The 21,157-nt window shown below is 43.4% G+C and overlaps 1 protein-coding gene across 1 annotated transcript in view; it reads right to left on the minus strand.

The window, feature by feature from the left end:
• The window catches only part of LOC130355635 (ranBP2-like and GRIP domain-containing protein 4), a gene marked incomplete in the record, with an annotated part of 147,391 nt that overhangs the window by 57,720 nt on the left and 68,514 nt on the right, over positions 1-21,157 (minus strand). Inside the window, 5 exon segments of the mRNA XM_056556025.1 lie at positions 1,792-6,547; positions 8,980-9,074; positions 12,144-12,276; positions 14,028-14,111; positions 14,274-14,456. Coding sequence (XP_056412000.1) covers positions 1,792-6,547; positions 8,980-9,074; positions 12,144-12,276; positions 14,028-14,111; positions 14,274-14,456 — 5,251 coding nt within the window.

The following is a 21,157-nucleotide window of genomic DNA, read 5'->3' on the forward strand; positions in this document are numbered from 1 at the left end:
TAAAGCGGACTGCTGCTGCGCACTTCACCTGGCTATGTCTAGAGATCATGGGGGCTTTTCTTTATTGATAGTAACACATTTTCTGCCGACTGATTGGTCCAGACTTCTCAATCTGTTTGAGGACAAAAATTGAATTGTCCAAAGCAACGATTTCCAGCTTTCATTTTACCACAGCAATCTGAGAAATTAAAGTTTAGCTGTGATTAATTGTTATGACAAAATCAGAATGTTTTTGTCTTCAGCTAGACTGATAGATCAGGGCCAATGACTTTGTCCCGATATCTCCATCTGTCCCCTCTGTTCAGCCGACAGGCTTAGGGCATGGGAGGAGCTGTGACATCACTGCCGCCATTTCCCTAGGCCCGCTTGCAGCAGGGCCCAACAGAGAAACAGCAGCGGTGATGTCATGCAGCGCAGCCCATGCCCCAAGCCTGCCGGATGAACACAGGAAACAGATAAAGATACCGGGACATCAGGAGCACGGATCGGGGACACATGAGTGTGGTTGTCATTAGTGTCACCCACACTACCTGCCTGTAGCAGGAGGTAAGTGTGGTGACAGTGATGAGAGAGTTTTCTCTTAACCCCTTAAGGACTCAGCTTTTTTTAGTTTTTGCATAACCCTTTAAATTTTTCACCTAAAAATCCATATAATGGCTTATTTTTTGCACTAACCAATTCTTCTTTGTAATGACAGTCATTTTACCCAAAAATGTACGGCGAAACAAACAAAAAAAAATAATTTTGTGACAAAATTTAGAAAAAACTAAAACGCCATTTTTTTTTGGGGGGGGGGGGGGGGGCTTCCGTTTCTACACAGTGCATTTTTCCGTAAAAATGACACCTTTATTCTGTAGGTCCATACGATTATAATTATTCTCTACTTACATAGGTTTGATTTTGTCTTGGGAAAAAAAAAATCATAACTACAAGCACGAAAATTAATACGTTTAAAAATGTCCTCTTCTGATCCCTATAACTTTTTATTTTTCTGCATATGGGGATGTATGAGGGCAAATTTTTTGCGCCGTGATCTTAAGTTTCTATCGGTACCATATTTGTTTTGATCGGACTTTTTGATCACTTTTTATACCATAAAATGCATAAAAAGATCAAAAATACACTACTTTAGATTTTTTTTTTTACGTGTACGCCATTGACCGTGCGGTTTAATTAACAATATATTTTTATAGTTGGGACATTTACACACGCAGCGATACCACTTATGTTTTTATTTATTTACATTTTTTATATGGGAAAGGGGGGGGGGGTGATTCAGACTTATTAGGGAAGGGGTTAAATCCCATTTATTAACACTTTATTTTCACTTTTTTTTAGGGGGACTATAAAACATTGCACACACTGATTTCCTACACTGATCACTGCCATGCAATAGCATGGCATTGATCAGTGTTATCGCTGCTTGACTGCTCCTGCCAGGAGTTCAGGCACGGAGCAGTCATTCGGCGATCGGACAGCGAGGAGGCAGGTAGGGATTCTCCTCGCATCCTGCAAGCTGTTCGGGACGCCACAATTTCACCGCGGTGGTCCTGATCAGCACCACTGAGCTGCCAGGAAGGTTTCACTTTCACTTCAGACACGGCGATCAACTTTGATCGCTGCGCCTGAAGGGTTAATACTAGGCATCACTGCGATCGGTGATGTCCGGTATTAGCCACGGGTCCCGGGTCCTGCGTCATTGAGGTCTGTTAAATGAAGAAAATAATAGTAATAGTCGAAGTAACTAATGGAGAACACCAATGACATTTCTACAAGAGAAAGAAACCTTACCTCTAGCTGGGCCTTGAGGCTGTGGTTGGGAAGATGCTGTAGCAGATGACGAGACTGTAGGATTCTGCAAAACCTGCTGAGATGGCTTCTCCAAAGCTACTGAAGAATCTTTAGAATTAATAGGGGGTGTTGGACTAGGTTTAGATGTTTTTTGTTCTTTGTTAGAGGTTTTTGATGAGTTGAAGCTGAAGCCAAACATTGTTCCAGCCCCAGAAGGGCTTCCGAATGTGAAACCCTTCTTCTCTGTACCAAATATATTTTTCACAACATCAGATCCAAACACAAACTTAGGAGGGGACACCACTGCTGTAGGTGTCTTTTCTGAAGTGGCTGAAGTGTTAGATTCTGCTTCTGAAGCAGGGGACGTTACAGATGGAAGATCAGTCCTCTCTCTTGTAGTTTCTTCCAATATGGCCACAGCTGCCTTTCCACATGGTGAAGCTTTTGGACTTGTGACTCGAGAAGAAAATGGAGCAAGCAAACAACCTTTACTTTGTGCAACTTTTGCTTCTTCAAAAGCTTCTTTGAACAGATCGGCAACTTCTTGAAGCTTAAAACGTACAGCAAAACACTCTACTCTATCGTCACCTTCCGCAAAGTCACGAGCTGTCCATGCCCATTCTCGCTGAGATCCAGCTGTCATGGGTTTCAGATGTATATCAGGTGTAATACGGTGATTGGCACAGAGTTTTAACACTTGATCTCGTCTCATTACTACTCGGGCAGATTTATCATCATAGTTCTGCAAAATCTTCAAGTCCCCTATTCCTCTCTCTTTCCACTGATTAGTATCTTTATCAAATCTATATAGTTTTGCTCTGTTGCAAAAGAGAGTCTGCTCATTTTCTTCACCACTGGTGACTTCAACTAAATCTGGTAACGGAACCACAGGATCAAAGTACTGACCATCGCGCTCGTCCTCCTGTGTAACATCAGACTCATCATCGGTGCCCACAGATACCCTGCTCTGATTTATTTTGGTTGGAGACTTTCCAGGACTTGGGGATGGTTGGAAACTGAAGTTAAAACCAGTAGTTGATTCACCAAATCTAAAGAGATTGCTTTTCTCTGGGCTATTCGCTAAAGGTGATGCATAGACTGAATCATCTAAATTTCCTTCCAGGGCACCTGCCCTCATGTCATAGTTGTCCCACTCATAAGTAGCCTCTGAGTATTCAGGAGTCTTCTTAATCGGGTCTACAGAATCACTAAGACTTTTATCCTCCTCTCCAGGCTTAACTTGGTCAGTTAAAAAGGTTTTCAAATCTTTAAGTCCACTTTTCATTTCCTCCGCTTTCTTTATCAAGTGAGCAGTCCTTCCAGTGTCTACAAGTTTATGAGGAGTCTGAAGAGGTATATCTAATAGCAGGCGCTGGCACTCTTCAAATTTGCTTTTAAAGTCTTCTGCTTGCTCTGGTGTCTTAAACTTTGCAGCTAGCTGTTCTAATTTTGCATCTCCATCAGAAAAGTCACTAGCCATCCACATCCAGGCCCGATCTGAGCCAGACAAACGTTTCAAGTTCATGGTTGTCGTGATAAGGTGGTTTGCACACACTTTAAGCACTTGATCTCGACGCATAAGCATTCTTAGTTTCCCATTGACCTCATTCTTAAGAATTTTCATGTTGCCAACACCACGCTCTTTCCACTGGCTGGTTTCTGCATCAAAGCGGAATAACTTGACACGTTGTGAATAAAGTACAGTCTCATCTTCTTCCCCAGTGACTAGCTCCACTTTTTCAGGAAGATTCACAATAGGCTCAAAATGAATGTCATCACGATCTTCTGTTTTGTACAGCTCCTCTAAACGCTCATGCTCAGCAGAATTTGCCTGTTCCCCTTTAACATTTATGGAAGTAAACAACTTTTCGCCTGCACGAGAAAACCCTTTGAAATTGGGGTCTGTTTTTCCAAATGCAAAGCCTTCAGAATTTTTAGAAAGTTGGGAAAAGGAGAAAGTACCTGCAGTCTGACTGAATACTAACTCACCGCTTTGTTTGCTTTCTTCAGCTTGTAAACCAGTATCAGATTCTGTAGAAACCCCTTTGTCTCCTAAGGTACCAGTGACATCACTAGATGCTTCATTCCCATGTTCATCTTTCGTGTTAGAATCTTTAAGTCCAAATTTAAAAGAACTAGAATTAAAAGGCATAGTGAAGCTAAATCCCTCAGATTTTGTTTCTTCATTGGAATTTGTGGGTTTTAAACTAAATGCTGGTTTATCGTCACTTGTGCCAAACTTGACATCTTTTCCTGCAAAATTGCATTTGAAAACTGTAGAAGGTGGGGTAAATGCCTCAGAACTTGTTTTAAGACCAAATGTAAAGGCTGATTTTGTGACGGATGATGTTGGGACACTTGTGGTTGGGACACTTTTTGCATTTGGATTTTGTGTATTGCAGGCAACACACTCTATTGCTGAACCTTCATTTCTAACAAGGCACACAGAACAGTCCCACTGTCCCTCCTTTTTCTGAAATCTTGCTTCCAGGCTACCATTTTGGGCCTTGTTAAAACTAAAGTTAGATTGCTGAATTGTAGGCCCTGTCGTATTGCCTGAAGATGTTGGATTGGGGTTTTCACAAGAGACACACTTTGAAGCATTTGCTTCATTGCGTACTATACATACACTACAATCCCATTGTCCTTCCTTCTTTGCAAAGAGAGACCCAAAGGTTGATTTTGTGTCTGATGTGGTTGGGACACTTGTGGTTGGGACACTTTTTGCATTTGGATTTTGTGTATTGCAGGCAACACACACTATTGCTGAACCTTCATTTCTAACAAGGCAAACAGAACAGTCCCACTGACCTTCCTTTTTCTGAAACCTTGCCTCCAGGCTATCATTTTGGGCCTTGTTAAAACTAAAGTTAGATGGTTGAATTGGACGCCCTGTCACATTGCCTGAAGATGTTGGTTTTGGATTTTCACAAGAGACACACTTTGAAGCGCCTGCTTCATTACGTACAATGCATACACTACAATCCCATTGTCCTTCCTTTTTTGCAAAGAGACCCCCAAAATCTTTCGATGGACCAGTTTCGGAGGTAACAAATTTGAAAGATGATGCAGACTGTGCAGACCCAAATGAACCACCCTGTGTGCCTGAGATACTTTTTAAATCTGCGGTAGACTTTAGTGTGAACGACAAGGCTGATTTTCCATCATTCTGACTTACAGGGTGACAGGTAATGCATTGTTTGTTAGCAATAGCATTCTTTGTTGAGCACTTACTACATATCCACTGTTCTCTGTTCTTTGTAAGTTGCTCATTTGAAGAGGACTTGCTATTTAAAGTGTCCTTGCTAAATGAGAAAGCAGATGCAGACATGCTTATAGAACTTGCTCCAGTGTTCAAAGATTTAGTGTCTTTAGTAGATATATCTCTTGAATTTTTACTGTTTTGATTGGGAGTTGCACAAGAAACACATGTAACTGTGGTATCTTTATTCTTTACAGCGCATGCATCACACCGCCATTCTCCTGGTTTCAAACCAAACTGCACATCAAGTGAAATAGGCTTGGCCTTAAGTTCTGCTTTAATGGATTGAGTCTGGATGCTAGAACTGTCTTCTGTAATTTGGAGAAGTTTCTGTGCTTCTTCAAATTTAGTTTTGAAACGGGTGGCCTCCTCTACAGTCTTAAAACGAATTGCAAGCTGCTCGGATTTTGGCATCTCATCGGCATAATCATACGCATGCCACACAAAGGATTTATCAGATGCAGCAAGTGGTTTTAGTTTCATTTCGGCATTTATGTAATGGTTTGCACAAATCTTCAAGATTTGATCTCTTCTCATGAGCAGACGTATCTTGCCATTTACCTTATGTCTTAAAATTTTAACATTGCCTAAACCTCTTTCTTTCCATTCTTTTGAGTCTGCATCAAAACGGAAAAGCTTTGCTCTGTTGCAGAACATTTCTTGTTCTTCCTCTTCTCCAGTTTTTACTTCAACCTTCTCCGGTAATGGCACTACAGGTTCAAAATGAGGCCCATCCTCTTCAGCTACAAAATCACTAGCAGATTCAGAGCCATGGCTTTGGTTGTGCTCTTCCTTTGACGGCATATCAAACGCTGGAGGCACAAAGCCTTTCTTTTCAGAGTTTTGGAAGTGAAATTCATTATCTCGTTGCCCAAACATTGCATTGCTTTTATCTTGGTTCTGAATTGTGCCATCTCCAAAGTTATTTACAAAGCTTTTCTCACTAAACCTAAACATATTTCTTGAGTCTACTGCATTCTCAAATGAAGCTGATGGCTTTCCCTGGTCTGGAATAGTCTTATCCGACGTTAGGAGTCTTAAAAGGCATTCATTCCCAGCACTCGATGGGGTACCAACTTGGTTAGAGGAAAATGTGAAGTCTCCATCATTTGACTTAAAATTTGAATTAAACTTGAAAGTAGATGATGGAGTGGACTGCATTGGTGCTGTAAATTGAGGTAATTTTGGTCCTTCATTCGGAATTGGCTGAACAAAACTGCTCTTTCCAAACTCTATCTTTGATCCATCAGATTTGGTTTGCTGGGATCCAAAAGTAGCTTTTGTGAAATAGCCTGGTTCTGGCAATGCTGGATTTGCAGTGTTTGGAGGCAAACTGTAGTTATAATAATCATCAGGTTGAGGAGACAAAATATTAGTAGCAGGAGATTCGAAACGTAATGCAGGTCCAACTATGGCGGAATTCTGTACTGGTGGTGTATGCATGGCATACATGTGCTGTTGAGTTGTCATTCTACTGACTGGATACACATTTGTCTGTAGAATAAACAAAATACATTATGAGTAATGGCATAGAATCAAAGAAAAAAATAAACAATAACATTGAAAAAGATAAATACTAGAGTGCGTCAATTTCCTCTATTTATCATAAGTAAAAATCATATGAATAAATTCTGACTTAGAAAAAAGACCTGTTACCACTCCTGACAAGTGCTTTTCAAACATATCTGGCACTGCAAATCTTTTGAGGAATCGAGAATCAGACATGTTTAAAAAGGAAAACTGTCATGAAGTTCACCCACACTAAACCCAATACACTGGGTTATAGTTTGGTCCATCAGCCGCAGAGTTGTGCCCCCTGTAAAGTTCCTTTCTTCAGTGCATGATTAGCGCTTTCAAGGCAGGACCCCCGCCAGCCGTCTGCTTCAGCCTCCCGCACTGAAGTTTCTAAGCCCGTCCTGATGACGGGAGAGCTTTGCGTATTCCCTTCGCTCTGCGCAGTGCCAATGCACATGTGCCGGTCCCTCGTTACACCCGGAAGTCAGGAGTAGCGAGGCTTCAGTATTGAGGCGCGCACACACAGCATCATGCGCATGTGCTCTGCAAACAGTGCGCTACACTCGGGGGATATGCGACTCCACGTCACTAAGACGTGGAGTTGAAGATAATAATTATTCAGACAACAGGGGCGGGCTTAGAAACTTCAGTGGGGAGGCTGAAGCAGACGGCCGGCAGGGGTCCCGCCTTGAAAACGCTAATCATACACTGAAGAAAGGAACTTTACAGGGGCATAACTTGGCGTCTGATGGACCAAAAAAAGTGTAAGTGACCCATGTATGAACTCCTGTTCACCCACACAATAACCCAGTGTGTTGGGTTTAGTGTGGATGAACTTGCTGACAGTTTTCATTTAAACCCACTGCTTGTTGATCTCACTTGGCACAATGCACCGGTAACTACATATTCAGTCAGTTTAACCAAATAAATGTTTTATAATTCATGGATAGTAAATGAATTTGTAAAAATGCTAAGTTGCTAATAAATAAGTTTCTTGAGAAGATTTAGACAACAAAAATATATTGTATATAGTGACAAACTCCGCACATTATATAAAATTAAAAAATAAATCTGACCCACTAAAACTCAATGAAATTCTCCTACCATTTAGGTTTTCTCTTCGGGACATGTCACATCTTAAGCTGGCCAAAACACACAGGACATGATTGGCTAGAGTGTGGCAGATTTTTTTTTTCCTTGCACTGACTGTACCCTGAAATGGGACCGAGCACAATGGAAAGTGCCGGGTTCCAACGGACCCCAATTCACTTGAATGGGGTCCTTCAGGGATCCGGTAGTTTACCGGAGGAAAAGGGTATGCACTATTTTTTCACCACTAAATGCCCATCGCTCTGACAGAATTGCATGCGGAACTACGAATAGCGAAGTCCAATAGCAGCCCCATTTACTTCTAGTAGGGCCATCTATTAAAGCTGGACAGAGAATGCTGAGGAGAAAGAGAAAAAAGGAGGGGAGAGAGAGCACAGAGCCTCGTGTATTATCCCAGGTCCCAACCAGGACTGGGTGGTGTAGACTCTTTAAATTTGGTGCTCACCAGATAGATAGACAGGCATATCACCACTTCGGGGTACTGGAGTGGAAGAGGAAGCGAACTGCAAAGCCAAAGGTCCAACGCGAGAGGCTAGACTCTTCTCCCATACAAGTGCAGGAGGAAAAAAACTGAACTTTTGAAGGGGCTGATCGCAATCCAGACCATTAAACACACGTGTCAGAGAAAAGTGCTAAGAGGCACTATATTTATAAATAGACTTCCAATAATGTGTTTCGGAGGGTCTCCTCCATCAGATTGGCAATCTGATGAAGGAGGAGATACCCTCTGAAACGCGTTGTTGGAAGTCTTAATAAATATAGTGCCTCTTGGCACTTTTCTGACACATTTGTGTTTAATGGTCTGGATTGCGATCAGCACCTTCAAAAGTTCAGTTTTTTCCTCCTGCTCCTTCTGCACAGAGAATGCTGAGAGCTGGGGAGTAAAGCATTTTATTGGGCGTTTTTCCACTTTCGTTCTACTTATCGGTGGGGGTCTTAGCACCGAGGCCCCGACCAATCAAAACCTTTGAAAAACAGTTATGACAGAATGTTAAAAATGTTATGCAGGCTACAACAAACTGACTGGCAGGGTACCGTCATTCTTAAGTGAGCCTGATAGTCTTACAATCCATTACATCACATGTTAAAAAGAATAACCATAAAAATGAGTTAACAATATATAAAGGTTTGTAATAAGAGGTTAAAAGTTTGTAAAAAGTGAATATTCCAAGTATTTGCATACACACAACATTTATTAAGGAGCAGTTCTATAAAGATCAGTAACATAGTAAAAGGAACCCCGGGACATAATGCACAAGGCCTTCCTTTTATTGAACATTAAAGCACAGCAATGAAAATACCTTAGTTGGAGTAACATTAGCCACCGGTCTGAGAAGCTGTTGAGGATTATAGGCTGGTGACTGGGCATAGTAACCAGGATGTCCCGTTGTTGAAACTAAAATAAAAAAATAGTTATTCTTAACATAATTTACAATTAATTTAGAAGAGAAATAATGAAAGTGGGGACAAACCTGTGTTCTACTAGTCAGCCTACTAAAACAGTGGATAGTAAAGACTTCCATTAGATTCAACTCCATTCAAAAGGTCTGTTACCAAGCAACAGACTTGGTGCATGAATTTCAGAGACTGGAAATCCCTACCACAAGTGTGGGTGTGGATGTGTCAGTAAGCTACATTTCTATCAATGGGATAGACATATTTGGCATGTGAACATACCATTAACTACAGCTTAAAACATGCTGTGTAATTTAAAAGACAGATAAGTATAAGTACAAATCTCCATCTGGACAATTACTCCTCGGAGAATATTTTTTTTTTCTTCAAATTTGAAAAATATTTTAACCTGGTAATAAATTAACTTAAAAATCTCTGTCTTGTAGCTTTCATTGGGGGACACAGAGACCATGGGTATTATGCTGCTGCCACTAGGAGGCTGACACTAGGCAAAAAAAGAAGTCGGCCCATCCCAGCAGTATATACCCACCCACAGGCACTGAGCTAATCAGATGTGTCACAAAGAAGTAGGAGAAGCCATCAGAAGTAATAACAAGCAACAAACAATCTGACCAGGTAAACTTAAATGGGTGGGTGCTACAAGAAAAAATTTACGGTAAGTACAAAAAAAAAAGAATTCTAATCGGGGGGACACAGAGACCATGGGAAGTCCCAAAGCAGTCCCTGGGATGGGAAAAACAACCGCCAGTCATAACATCCTGCTCCAAAAAGTGGATGTGGCCCAGAGGAAACCGGGACCCGGCAATCAACCACCCGGAAGCCCCCGCAAAACATGAGGGGCAAGGTAGAACCCAAAAGAAAGGAACTGTGCAGAGACTAGGGTCAGACAGCCGAACAAATAAGACCACAAGTGGTTGCCGTGGAGGGCAGCCAGGCTGAACCCATCCTGGCAGGAGAGCAGCAAACAACTCTGATGAAAAGACAGAAGACGCGGAAGAGATGTGTCTAAGCAAGGCAAACATGGTGAGGAAATGCCACTTCCAGAAGAGAAACATGCCGGTGAGGCATGAAGGGAGAGCCCTGACTGGAGGCCAACCGCAACTGTAGGACAGAGGCTGAGGAGAGAGAACGACAATAAGAAAGCAGCTGAGCACACCCAGCAAGAAGGCAAGACTCAGAAGGAAGGTACCAGAGCAGAATGGAACAAAGAGAGAAAGAAAGCAAAACCCATGTACAGTCTTGAGCTCATTAAGAAACCGGCCAGGAAGAAGGCTTGGACAAGATGCACCCGCCGACCACCTGAACTGAGAGGTCCAGACTTAAATCCTCAATCATAAGGCCACCCCGTGAAAAACCAAGTGGAAGAGAACCCAAGAGTATGACACATAGCCAAGAGAGCAGGAAATAACATGCGACAAGATGGACCACACCCGTTGAAGATGCACGAAACAGCCAGACTGGGCAACCAGGATGACCGGAAGGCCCCCTACCCCAAGACCCCACTATCCGGGCCCCTCCTACTCTGGAGGGAGAAGGAGGAATGCAAACAGACCGGAAGGAAGGAGCAGAGCCATCCAGAACACCGGAGCCACCGTTCCAAAGAAACAGAGGATCCCAGATCCAGGAAGAAATGGACGGACCCTGGAGTCCCAAACCAGGAGAGGCAGAGAACCTCAAGCCAGAGTGAACACTCCAGCTGATGAGCACCTAGGCCGGAGCAGGACAAGGAGCAGCGAACAAAGACCGCCACTGCCGAGACACAGCGGAGAAGAGTTGGACCGGAACCCCGCCAAGGCCAGGGACTGACCCCCGGAATGGTGGAAGCATCAGGAACAACCACTCCAGAGCACAAGGCATGGAAAGGCCACCGGGAAGAGAGGCCAAGGCAAGGAAAACCTGAAAAGGGGCAAAATACCAAGGGAGAGGGACCAGAACGACTCTGGGGCCACCAGGGAAGAGTGACCCACCCTAGGAGAGAATAGCGGCCAGGAGAAAAAGGCTCCGCAACCCCTGAGGCCACCATGCCACCTGGCACTCGCAGACAAGCGATTAGGACATAGACCAGGCCGATCAAGCAGGGGAGTCCAATGGCAGAATGGACTGGATGACCGAGAGTGTAAAATCCCAGAATGACAGTCACCGAGAGGAAGACAGAGGTGCCCCAGAGAGATGTCAACCCAACCTAAGCAACAAGGCGAGGTAAAGAAGACATGACCAGGGCATTTGGATGGGGCGGGTCCGCACTACTTCTGGCTCCGGCAGCGTCCTCCTGAGCTGTCACTGTGCGCAGTGATGGTGGCGTCGCATTGAGGACGTCACTCGTCATTGTGCAGTGCTGCGCACAGCGTAACACAGGACACCGCAGGAACCAGAAGTAGCGCGTACCCCGGAAACAGGTAATTATAAAACCGGGGAAGGGGGAGGCAATGGGGCAGCGGCGGTCTCAGGCCAGGGCGCGGTGGTGGGGGGTGCGGTGTGGTGCATTAGGGGCGGGGAATTATCGGATTATCGGCAAGGTAATTGCCGATACCGATAATGTCCAAAATCGTGAATAACGGCAGCTAATATAGTCCATTGTACGTCATTCAACTCTCACTCACAGCGGGAGTACCGGAACAGCGGCTGTGGCAGACTAACCAAACCTCACAGATGATGTAAAGGGTCCATTGTGCAGTACAGGAATAGCAGCTGCAGCAGATGACCCAACTGCCATGGATGGTGTAAAGGGTCCATTGTACAGCAGTCTACTCTCACACACAGTGGAGTACCAGAATAGCAGCTGCGGCAGACGTCCCGTCCTCCATGGGCGTTGGATAGGACACTAGCTAAAACTGATTAACTCTGTGCCTGTGGGTGGGTGTATCCTGCTGGGAGGAGCATAATACCCATGATCTCTGTGTCCCCCAATGAGGCAACCGAGAAATATATACACACACATACATATAATTGGGAGAGTACCAGTTTTTCAAACTGTGAATACTTGGAGGTACACCTAAAAGGACTTAAAGAGGGACTCCTTTAAGGAAAAAAAAAAAAGAGCAAGCCTCACCTGTTAGTGGATCATAATAACTTTGAGCTAAATGGAACCCATCTGTAGCTGGATCAGCACCAAACCCTTCAGCCCAGCGCTGTGATGATACATTGGTGTTTGAACTATTCATTCTTAGCTCATGGACTTCTTTCTGTACAAGTAAAGGCAGAAACTTAAAATTTTGACTTTCCAGGCGTCAGTGTTTTATTGTTTTTCATAACAAAATTGAAATGCTGTATGAGTAAAAAGGAAGCACAAGTAATTATTTTCCTAGACAACATTAAAGTGAAACTTTGGTAGATTAATTCCTATCCCCTATGGATAGGGGATAAATGATCACTGGAGGGGGGCAATTAAATGGGAGCAACCTGATTGGTTGCTATGGACAACTGCGCCACTCAGGCTTTGATAAATTGTGTCAAGGCATGGGTGGGTGAGAAGTTAGGTGGTGGGGAAGAGATGGCTCATGCTACATCAGCTGGCAGCACCTACACAGATGTGCTGCTCAGCACCAACAGCAGTGCAGTCACCCAGTCCTGAGCACTGCGGCCTTGTCAACCTCCTCTAGGCCAGGCGTTATACTTCAGAGTCTGAGCTCAGGTAAAGGTGCTCGACGGAATACATTTTTCTACCAAGGACTGGCCTGCAATACAATGCATATCATCGGAAGTAGAGATGAGCGAAGTTACAGTGATTCGATTCGTCACAAACTTCTCAGCTCGGTGGTTGCTGACTTTAGTCTGCATAAATTAGTTCAGCTTTTAGGTGCTCCGGTGGGCTGGAGGCTCTCTCCTAGGACTGTATCCACCTTTTTCAGCCCACCGGAGCACCTGAAAGCTGAACTAATTTATGCAGGCTAAAGTCACCAACTGCCGAGCCGAGAAGTTTGCGACTAATCGAATTGCTGTAACTTCGCTCATCTCTAATCAGAATCATGCTTTAACCCAATGCAGGTTCCCCTTTTAATGGGAACCTGTCACCAGATATTACCCTCTAACAGTGATTACACTAGGCTATGGGGCATTAACGCATGATTCCTATGATATGCATTGTATAGCAGGACGGACTTGCAGGAGTCCCTTAGTCCACGAACCACCCCTCTATTTAAGCCACGCCCGTGGATAGTTTTGGCCCATATCTTCATTTTGGCAAAATGCCGAAAGCACCATTTTGGCTGACAATTTTCAGCTGCCAAAACTTTGCAAATTTTTAAATCAATTTGCAAAAAGACTAGAATTTGGCTATTCAGATATTAAAGGGAATCTGTCATTATTATCACCTGTATTATCCTGTTGAACAGACTTGTAGTGTTGGTGACTGATACTTACTAGTCCTTGATCTGTGCTGCAGCAATCATGGTATCTTCTGTACCTGCAAATGAACGGCTTGGTGACAGGGGGCATTCCCAAGCTCCCCCAGTGGACAATGGTGACGTCCCGTCATCTTCCTATTAACGACTACTCACCTGTGCTAACCCTCCTCTGCTACAGAATGGAGCTCCACTCTGCAGAGGCTAATCATAGGGGAGAAAGCATTAATAGAAAGATGATGGCCAGATATCACTGTGCACGGGGGAGCTTTGTCACCGAGCAGGTCATTTGCAGGTACCAAATTACTGTTATTGCAGCGGAATGGAAGCACAGAGCAGTGACCAGTAGGCATCAGTCTCATCCACGCTACACTACTTTAGAGCGGAGAAAGTGAACAGAGCAATGTAAGATACCAGTATACAAGATTGCCAAATAACTTTAGATTAATGTTGTTCGAAATGGCCTATTCAAGCAATCATTCTTCTATTTTATACAAATGATTTATATAGGAAAGGTAATGGGAAAGGTATAAATGGGTATTACAAGATTGGTCACATGACTGATTGGAACTAAGCTGCAAACAAAAATGTACCTTTAACGCTTCAACTTGTTGAACAAGTTTTTCAATGAGAGACTTCTGATCTTCAGCCCAGGGTGGTGGGGTTTTTGACAAGGACTGTAAGGCAAGCAACAATACATAAAAGACAAATGTATAAATGTACCCACCTTTACATTTTATTTGAAGTTACCTTTTAATTAAAACCAAAAAAAGCTATGTAAAATGAAGGACACATGAAAACTTGGCTTTAGACTATGATACACTTATTAAGCTGAATACCTTTTGTGCTTTGTTAGGAGACACTGAGAACTTTGTAGGAGATGGAGTAGAATGCTTTATTGCTGAGGCAGACATGAAGGACTGTGTGTCTCTGAAGTTTGGGCTATGAACCTCTTGAACTTCACCAAGAATTTTCTTTGCTTCATCCAGCATCTCTTCAACAGATTCAATAGGTACTGGAAGCTGGGGGACAAAAGTGAAATTCACGTTGACTACTTCAATATCTGCTTGTATAAAAACTACGAGTTTACTCCGAAACAGAAAAATAAATGCTATCCTCTATTTAACCCCTTAAGGACCGGGGTTTTTTCCGTTTTTTGCATTTTCGTTTTTTGCTCCTTGCCTTTAATAAATCATAACTCTTTCAATTTTGCACCTAAAAATCCATATGATGGCTTATTTTTTGCGCCACCAATTCTACTTTGTAATGACATCAGTCATTTTGCCCAAAAATCTACGGTGAAACGGAAAAAAAAAAATCATTGTGCGACAAAATTGAAAAAAAAACGCCGTTTTGTAACTTTTGGGGGCTTCCGTTTCTACGTAGTACATTTTTCGGTAAAAATGACACCTTATCTTTATTCTGTAGGTCCATACGATTAAAATGATACCCTACTTATATAGGTTTGATTTTGTCGGACTTCTGGAAAAAATCATAACTACATGCAGGAAAATGTATACGTTTAAAATTGTCATCTTCTGAGCCCTATAACTTTTTTATTTTTCCGTGTATGGGGCGGTATGAGGGCTAATTTTTTGCGCCGTGATCTGAAGTTTTTAACGGTACCATTTTTGCATTGATAGTTCTTATTGATCATTTTTAAATGATATAAAAAAGTGACCAAAAATGCACTATTTTGGACTCTGGAATTTTTTTGCGCACACGCCATTGACCGAGCGGTTTAATTAATGATTTATTTTTATAATTCGGACATTTCCGCACGCGGTGATACCACATATGTTTATTTATATTTTTATTTACACAGTTTTTTTTTTTGGAAAAGGGGGGTGATTCAAACTTAATAGGGGAGGAGTTAAATGATCTTTATTCACTTTTTTTTTGCAGTGTTATAGGTCCCATAGGGACCTATAACACTGCACACACTGATCTTTATCATTGATCACTGGTTTCTCATAGGAAACCAGTGATCGACGATTCTGCCGCATGACTGCTCATGCCTGGATCTCAGGCACTGAGCAGTCATTCGGCAATCGGACAGCGAGGAGGCAGGTAGGGGCCCTCCCGCCCGACAGCTAGCCGGCAACTTTCACTTTCGCTTTTAGCCGCGCGGCTCAGCTCTGAGTGCGCGGCTTAAGGGTTAATAGCACGCTGCGCGCTATTAGAGGCGGGTCCTGGCTTCACTATGACGCCGGGCCCGCCGTGATATGACACAAGATAAATCCCCTAGGGGTTTCTGGGCCAATTTAAGTAACACAAAACCTACTTGGGGAATAAATCCCCTCAGGATAAACCCTGACTAGAAATCCCCCATAAAATATAGCTTTTAATTATGCTCATTAAAATAGTGTCCAAACTAGTATATTGCACATTTATTGCATCTAAATGGCAGTGGTGTTTAAAATTATCAGCACTGTATCCAGTTAAATCCTATAGTATCATGAAAATGTCTGCCATGCCGACTATTAGTTTGTCATTACTATCTAGTGTACCCCGATGCCGTGCTGCAGCTTGGGCACTCTGTGTACTAACTAGGAAAGGTCTCTGGTACAGTCTGTTATTAAAAATTAATCCTCTCTTCTAAATGTTTTCGCCATTCTGAATGGCTTTCTCAAAGAAATGAGGCATGTCAGACTCGCGAGTTTAGCAGGTATTTATAGACTTCCTAATTATCATAGCTGATTGTTCGGCGTTCCTCACAACCAATCACGCAACGTAGTATCTCTGATGTCACTCCCTTTCATGATGCCTCCCTAACCAATCAATTTGCGTCCTCAGCGCATGCCATTGATTTTTTTTATTTTCGGGCTGAAAATAGACTCTCTGCGCAAACTCAAGTTTCCGCGCAGGTCCGTAAACTTAGAGAAAAAGATGTGGATCTTTATGTTGTGCTTTGCGCATGACCGAGTAACTGCCATTATATTCGGACTTAGTTTATTTTTTAAGTCAGTCCTTCAACTGCGCATGTTTTTGAACTTAGATTAATTCCTAAGCTTTTCCTTTTACTGCGCATGATTTTAGACTTTGTCTCATTTCAAACTAATTCATGGCATTACGCATGTTTTAAATCTTAGATTATTTTACAAATCAATATCTTTTTGCGCATGTTTTTTTACTTCGATTCATTCCGGTCCTATTCTTTTCCCTGCACATAATTCTATATATATTTTATCTTGGGCTAGTTCCAAATCACTTTTTTGTATATAAAGTTGAATTTACTACTTGTCTCATTATATAGTAGGATTATTAATTATTTACATGCATTTTTCTTTTTTTATATTTTTATTTATTATTTATTTTTTATCTTTACTATTTTTTATGACCTATCACTATCAGTATATTAAGCATTATAAATTTCCTTTATATCTTATTTACAATTATGTTCTTACTCCATACTGCCAGTAATTAATAAACTTCCTACTTCTTAGATGAATTTTTATACAATCATTTTTTATATATGAATTGGTTTATTTTTATTATTATTATTATTATTATTATTATTTATTGTTCCATGATTATATCATACATTGTGTAACCCCGCGTTATATCAGGAGAGCAGGACCAAGGACGTACCTGTACGTCCTTGGTCCTTAAGGGGTTAAGGACCATGGGTTTTTCCACTTTCGTTTTTTCCCCCTTACCTTTTAAAAATCATAACCCTTTAAATTTTGCATTTAAAAATCTATATGATGGCTTATTTTTTGCGCCACTAGTTCTACTTGTGCGACAAAATCTAAGAAAAAAAACACCATTTTGTAAATTTGGGGGCTTCCGTTTATACGCAGTAAATTTTTCGGTTAAAATTACACCTAATCTTTATTCTGTAGGTCCATACGATTAAAAGGATACCCTACTTATATAGGTTTGATTTTGTCGTACTTCTGGGAAAAATCGTAACTACATGCAGGAAATGTATACGTTTAAAATTGTCATCTTCTGACCGTTATATTTTTCTGAGTATGAGGGCTCATTTTTTGCGCCATGATCTGAAGTTTTTATCTGTACCATTTTTGTATTGATTGTATTATGGACTTTGGCATATTTTTGCGCTTACGCCATTGACCCTGCGGTTTAATTAATGATATATATATTTTTTTTTTTATAGTTCGGACATTTACGCACGCGTCGATACCACATGTTTATATATTTTTTTATTTACTTTTTTTTATGGGAAAAGGGGGTTGATTTGGACTTTTATTAGGAAAAGGGTTAAATCACATTTATTAACTTTTTTTTTTTTTACACTATTTGCAATGTTATACAGTAGCCCCCCCATTGGAGGCTATAACATTGCAGCACTGTTCACTGCAAAGCCATAGCATTGATCAGTGTTATCAGAGGTCGATTGCTCAAGCCTGAATCTGAGGCTTTGAGCAATCAATCGCCGATCGGACGTGCCGGAGGAAGGTGAGTGACCCTCCGCTCACGTCCTAGCTGATCGGGACACCGCATTTTCACTGCGGTGGTCCTCATTTCCACTGAGCAGCTGGGAAGATTTTATTTTTGTTTTAGACGCGGCGTTCAACTTTGTGTCTAAAGGGTTAATAGCACGCTGCACCACGATCACTGCTACGCGCTATTAGCCCCGAGTCCCGGCTTCAGTTACATGCCGGGACTGGCCCAATATGACACGAGGTCACTGCGCGTTATATCGCGGGAGCCGGCCACGGATGTAAATATACGTCCGTGGTCGTTAAGGGGTTAAGCAAGCACACAAAGGTGACCCTACATATTGTTAGATTTATCTCAGCAAGTTAATTAAAAGCTGGGTAATAGCTCAGCTATAAAACAAAATGCACTTCATACATACCAGCTCTCACCTCTTAGGGAACACTTGTCATGCACAGAGGGCCCAGAGTGGAGTCTTTGGTAGAAGAGGGACAAACAATGGTATTACAGCAGATAGATCCCACAAAACAAATCTATTAATTAATCTAAATCAATGTCCACACAGTACGGACAGATATGGATTTGACACATTTAGCTGTAACAAAAACGCATCAGATGCTTATCTGTCTATAGTGTGTGGATATTGTTTTAGATTAATCAATAAAAGCTATGCTTTAAGGGACCTGTCTGCTAGAATACCATTGTTTGTTGTCACTCATTTAACCTCTTAGGATGCAGGGCATATGGGTATGCCATTGCATCCTGGTACTAAAGGGCCAAGGGCGTACCTGTACACCCTGGTCCCATTACCGGGGTTTGAAAAAAATAAACTGAACACTCCCTCGGACAGATGACCGAACAGGAACCCCCAGAAAAAGGGCGGGAGCTGTGTCCCCCAATGGATCCTTCGAGAAAGAGAGTTTACGGTAAGTATAAAAAAAATATCCTTTTCTCTATTGGCGCCATTGGGTGACACAGACCTTGAGACGTACCAAAGCCGTCAGGCAGTCGGCTGTACCACCGCCGCCTGCAACACTTTACGGCCCAGACTAGCATCAGCTGATGCGAAGGTATGAACCTGGTAGAATCTCGAAAAAGTGTGCAAAGACGACCAGGTGGCTGCTTTACAGATCTGCGAGGCCTTGTTTCAAAGAGCCCAGGATGCCCCCACAGAACGGATGGAATGAGCCAAAACCCTGAAGGGTGTAATCTTCCCCTTGCAGCGGTAAGCTTCCGAAATAGCACATCGGATCCACCGAGAAATGGTGGCCTTGGAAGCAGGCTGTCATTGACCTTCAGTAAGGCCGAAAAAAGAAATCGCACTGACGAAAAGAAGAGGTGAAAGAAAGAAGTCCGAACAGCCCGTACCACATCTAGTTTGTGGAGTAAGCACTCCCTGGGATGAGAAGGAGCGGGACAAAAGGACGGAAGGATGATGTCCTCGTTGAGATGAAAGGCCGAAACGACCTTAGGTAAGAAGGACGGATCTGGTCGGAAAACAACCTTGTCCTGATGAATTATCAGGAAAGGAGAACGGCAGGAGAGAGCTGCCAGTTCAGATACTCTCCTAATGGAAGTAATGGCTATAAGAAAAGCCACTTTCAAGGATAGGAGGCAAAGGGGAACCTCCCGGAGAGGTTCAAAAGGAGCATCTTGGAGAGTGCCTAGAACAAAGTTCTAATCCCAAGGGGGAGAAGGGGACCGGTAAGGAGGGACACGCACTGAAGGAAGGTCCGGACATGCGAATTGGAAGCAAGAGGATGCTGAAAGAGAATCGAAAGGGCCAAAACCTGACCCTTAAGGGAGCCGAGAGCCAGCCCTTGTTCTAACCCCGACTGCAAAAAGGAGAGGAGACAGGGAACAGAAAAGGCAACTGGAGGAAAGGTCTGAGTTTCGCACCAATGAAAGTAAGACCGCCAGGTACGGTGATAAATTTTTGCAGAGGAGGGCTTGCGAGCCCTGAGCATGGTGCAAATTAACTGGGAAGAGAAATCGCGGGCCCTTAGAACCGCAGTCTCAACCGCCAAGCTGTTAAATGCAGCGACTGTAAATTGGGGTGGCAAAGGGAACCCTGTGACAGTAGGTCTGGACGAAGAGGAAGACGGAACGGAACGTCGTCCAGGAGCCAGAACACGTCGGCGTACCATGCCCTTCGGGGCCAGTCTGGAGCCACCAGAATAGCGGTGACTCCTTCCGCCTTGAGCTTCCTCAGAACCCGGGGAAGGAGGGGGAGGGAACAGATAGAGCAGGACAAAGCCCGACCACTGAAATACTAGGGCATCCACGGCTAGAGCTAGGGGGTCCCTGGACTTAAACACAAACGTTGGAATTTTCCGGTTGTGTCGAGACGCGAAGAGATCCACAAACGGGGTGCCCCAGAGGTCGCACATCTGTGCGAACACCTCCGGAAGAAGAGACCACTCTACGGGGTCAACTGAGGACCGACTGAGGAAATCCGCTTCCCAGTTGAACACTCCCGGAATGTGAATCGCCGAAATGGCCGGAACTTCGTGTTCCGCCCAGAAGAGGATCTTTGTCACCTCGGACATGGCTGCTGAGCTGCGAGTGCCGCCCTGCCGATTGATGTACGCCACAGCCGTGGCGTTGTCCGACTTGACACGGACAGGGTGGCCCTGAAGCAGGGACTCCCAATGCTTCAGACAAACATATATTGCCCTCAGTTCCAGGATGTTTATGGAAAGAAGGGCTTCATGGAGACCAGAGGCCTTGGACCATCTGATCCCTGAAAACAGGGCGCTGTGGCCAGACCGAAGGGGAGAGCTAAAAATTGATAATGACCTTCCGGAACCGCAAAGCGGAGATACCACTGGTGGCCGGGAAAAATTGGAACGTGGAGGTAGGCATCCTTGATGTCCACCGAGGAAAGAAACTCCCCTTGATCCATAGACGCCACCACCGAACGGAGAGATTCCATACGGAAATGGCGGATCAGAAGATGTTGGTTGAGACGTTTGAGATCCAGGATTGGCCGTACAGAACCGCCTTTCTTGGGAACCACGAAAAGATTGGAATAGAAATCCCGAAAACGTTCCCTTGAAGGAACCGGGACAATGACAACCTGGATAAAAAGGGACTGAAGAGCCTCTCGAAATTTCTTGCAAGTGAAGGAGATTGGAGAGCACGGGACTGAAAAAAAAACGATCCCTTGGAAGGGAGGCAAATTCTATCCGGTATCCGTTGGACACCACGTCCCTGACCCAGGAGTCCTGAATGTGCGTGGTCCAAATGTCTCGAAAGAGAAAGAGGCGACCTCCCACCCGAGAAAAAACTGCGGGTGGGGGCGTCCCTTCATGCA

Source organism: Hyla sarda, chromosome 2, assembly GCF_029499605.1.
Source record: "Hyla sarda isolate aHylSar1 chromosome 2, aHylSar1.hap1, whole genome shotgun sequence".
NCBI classification, from domain to species: Eukaryota; Metazoa; Chordata; class Amphibia; order Anura; family Hylidae; genus Hyla; species Hyla sarda.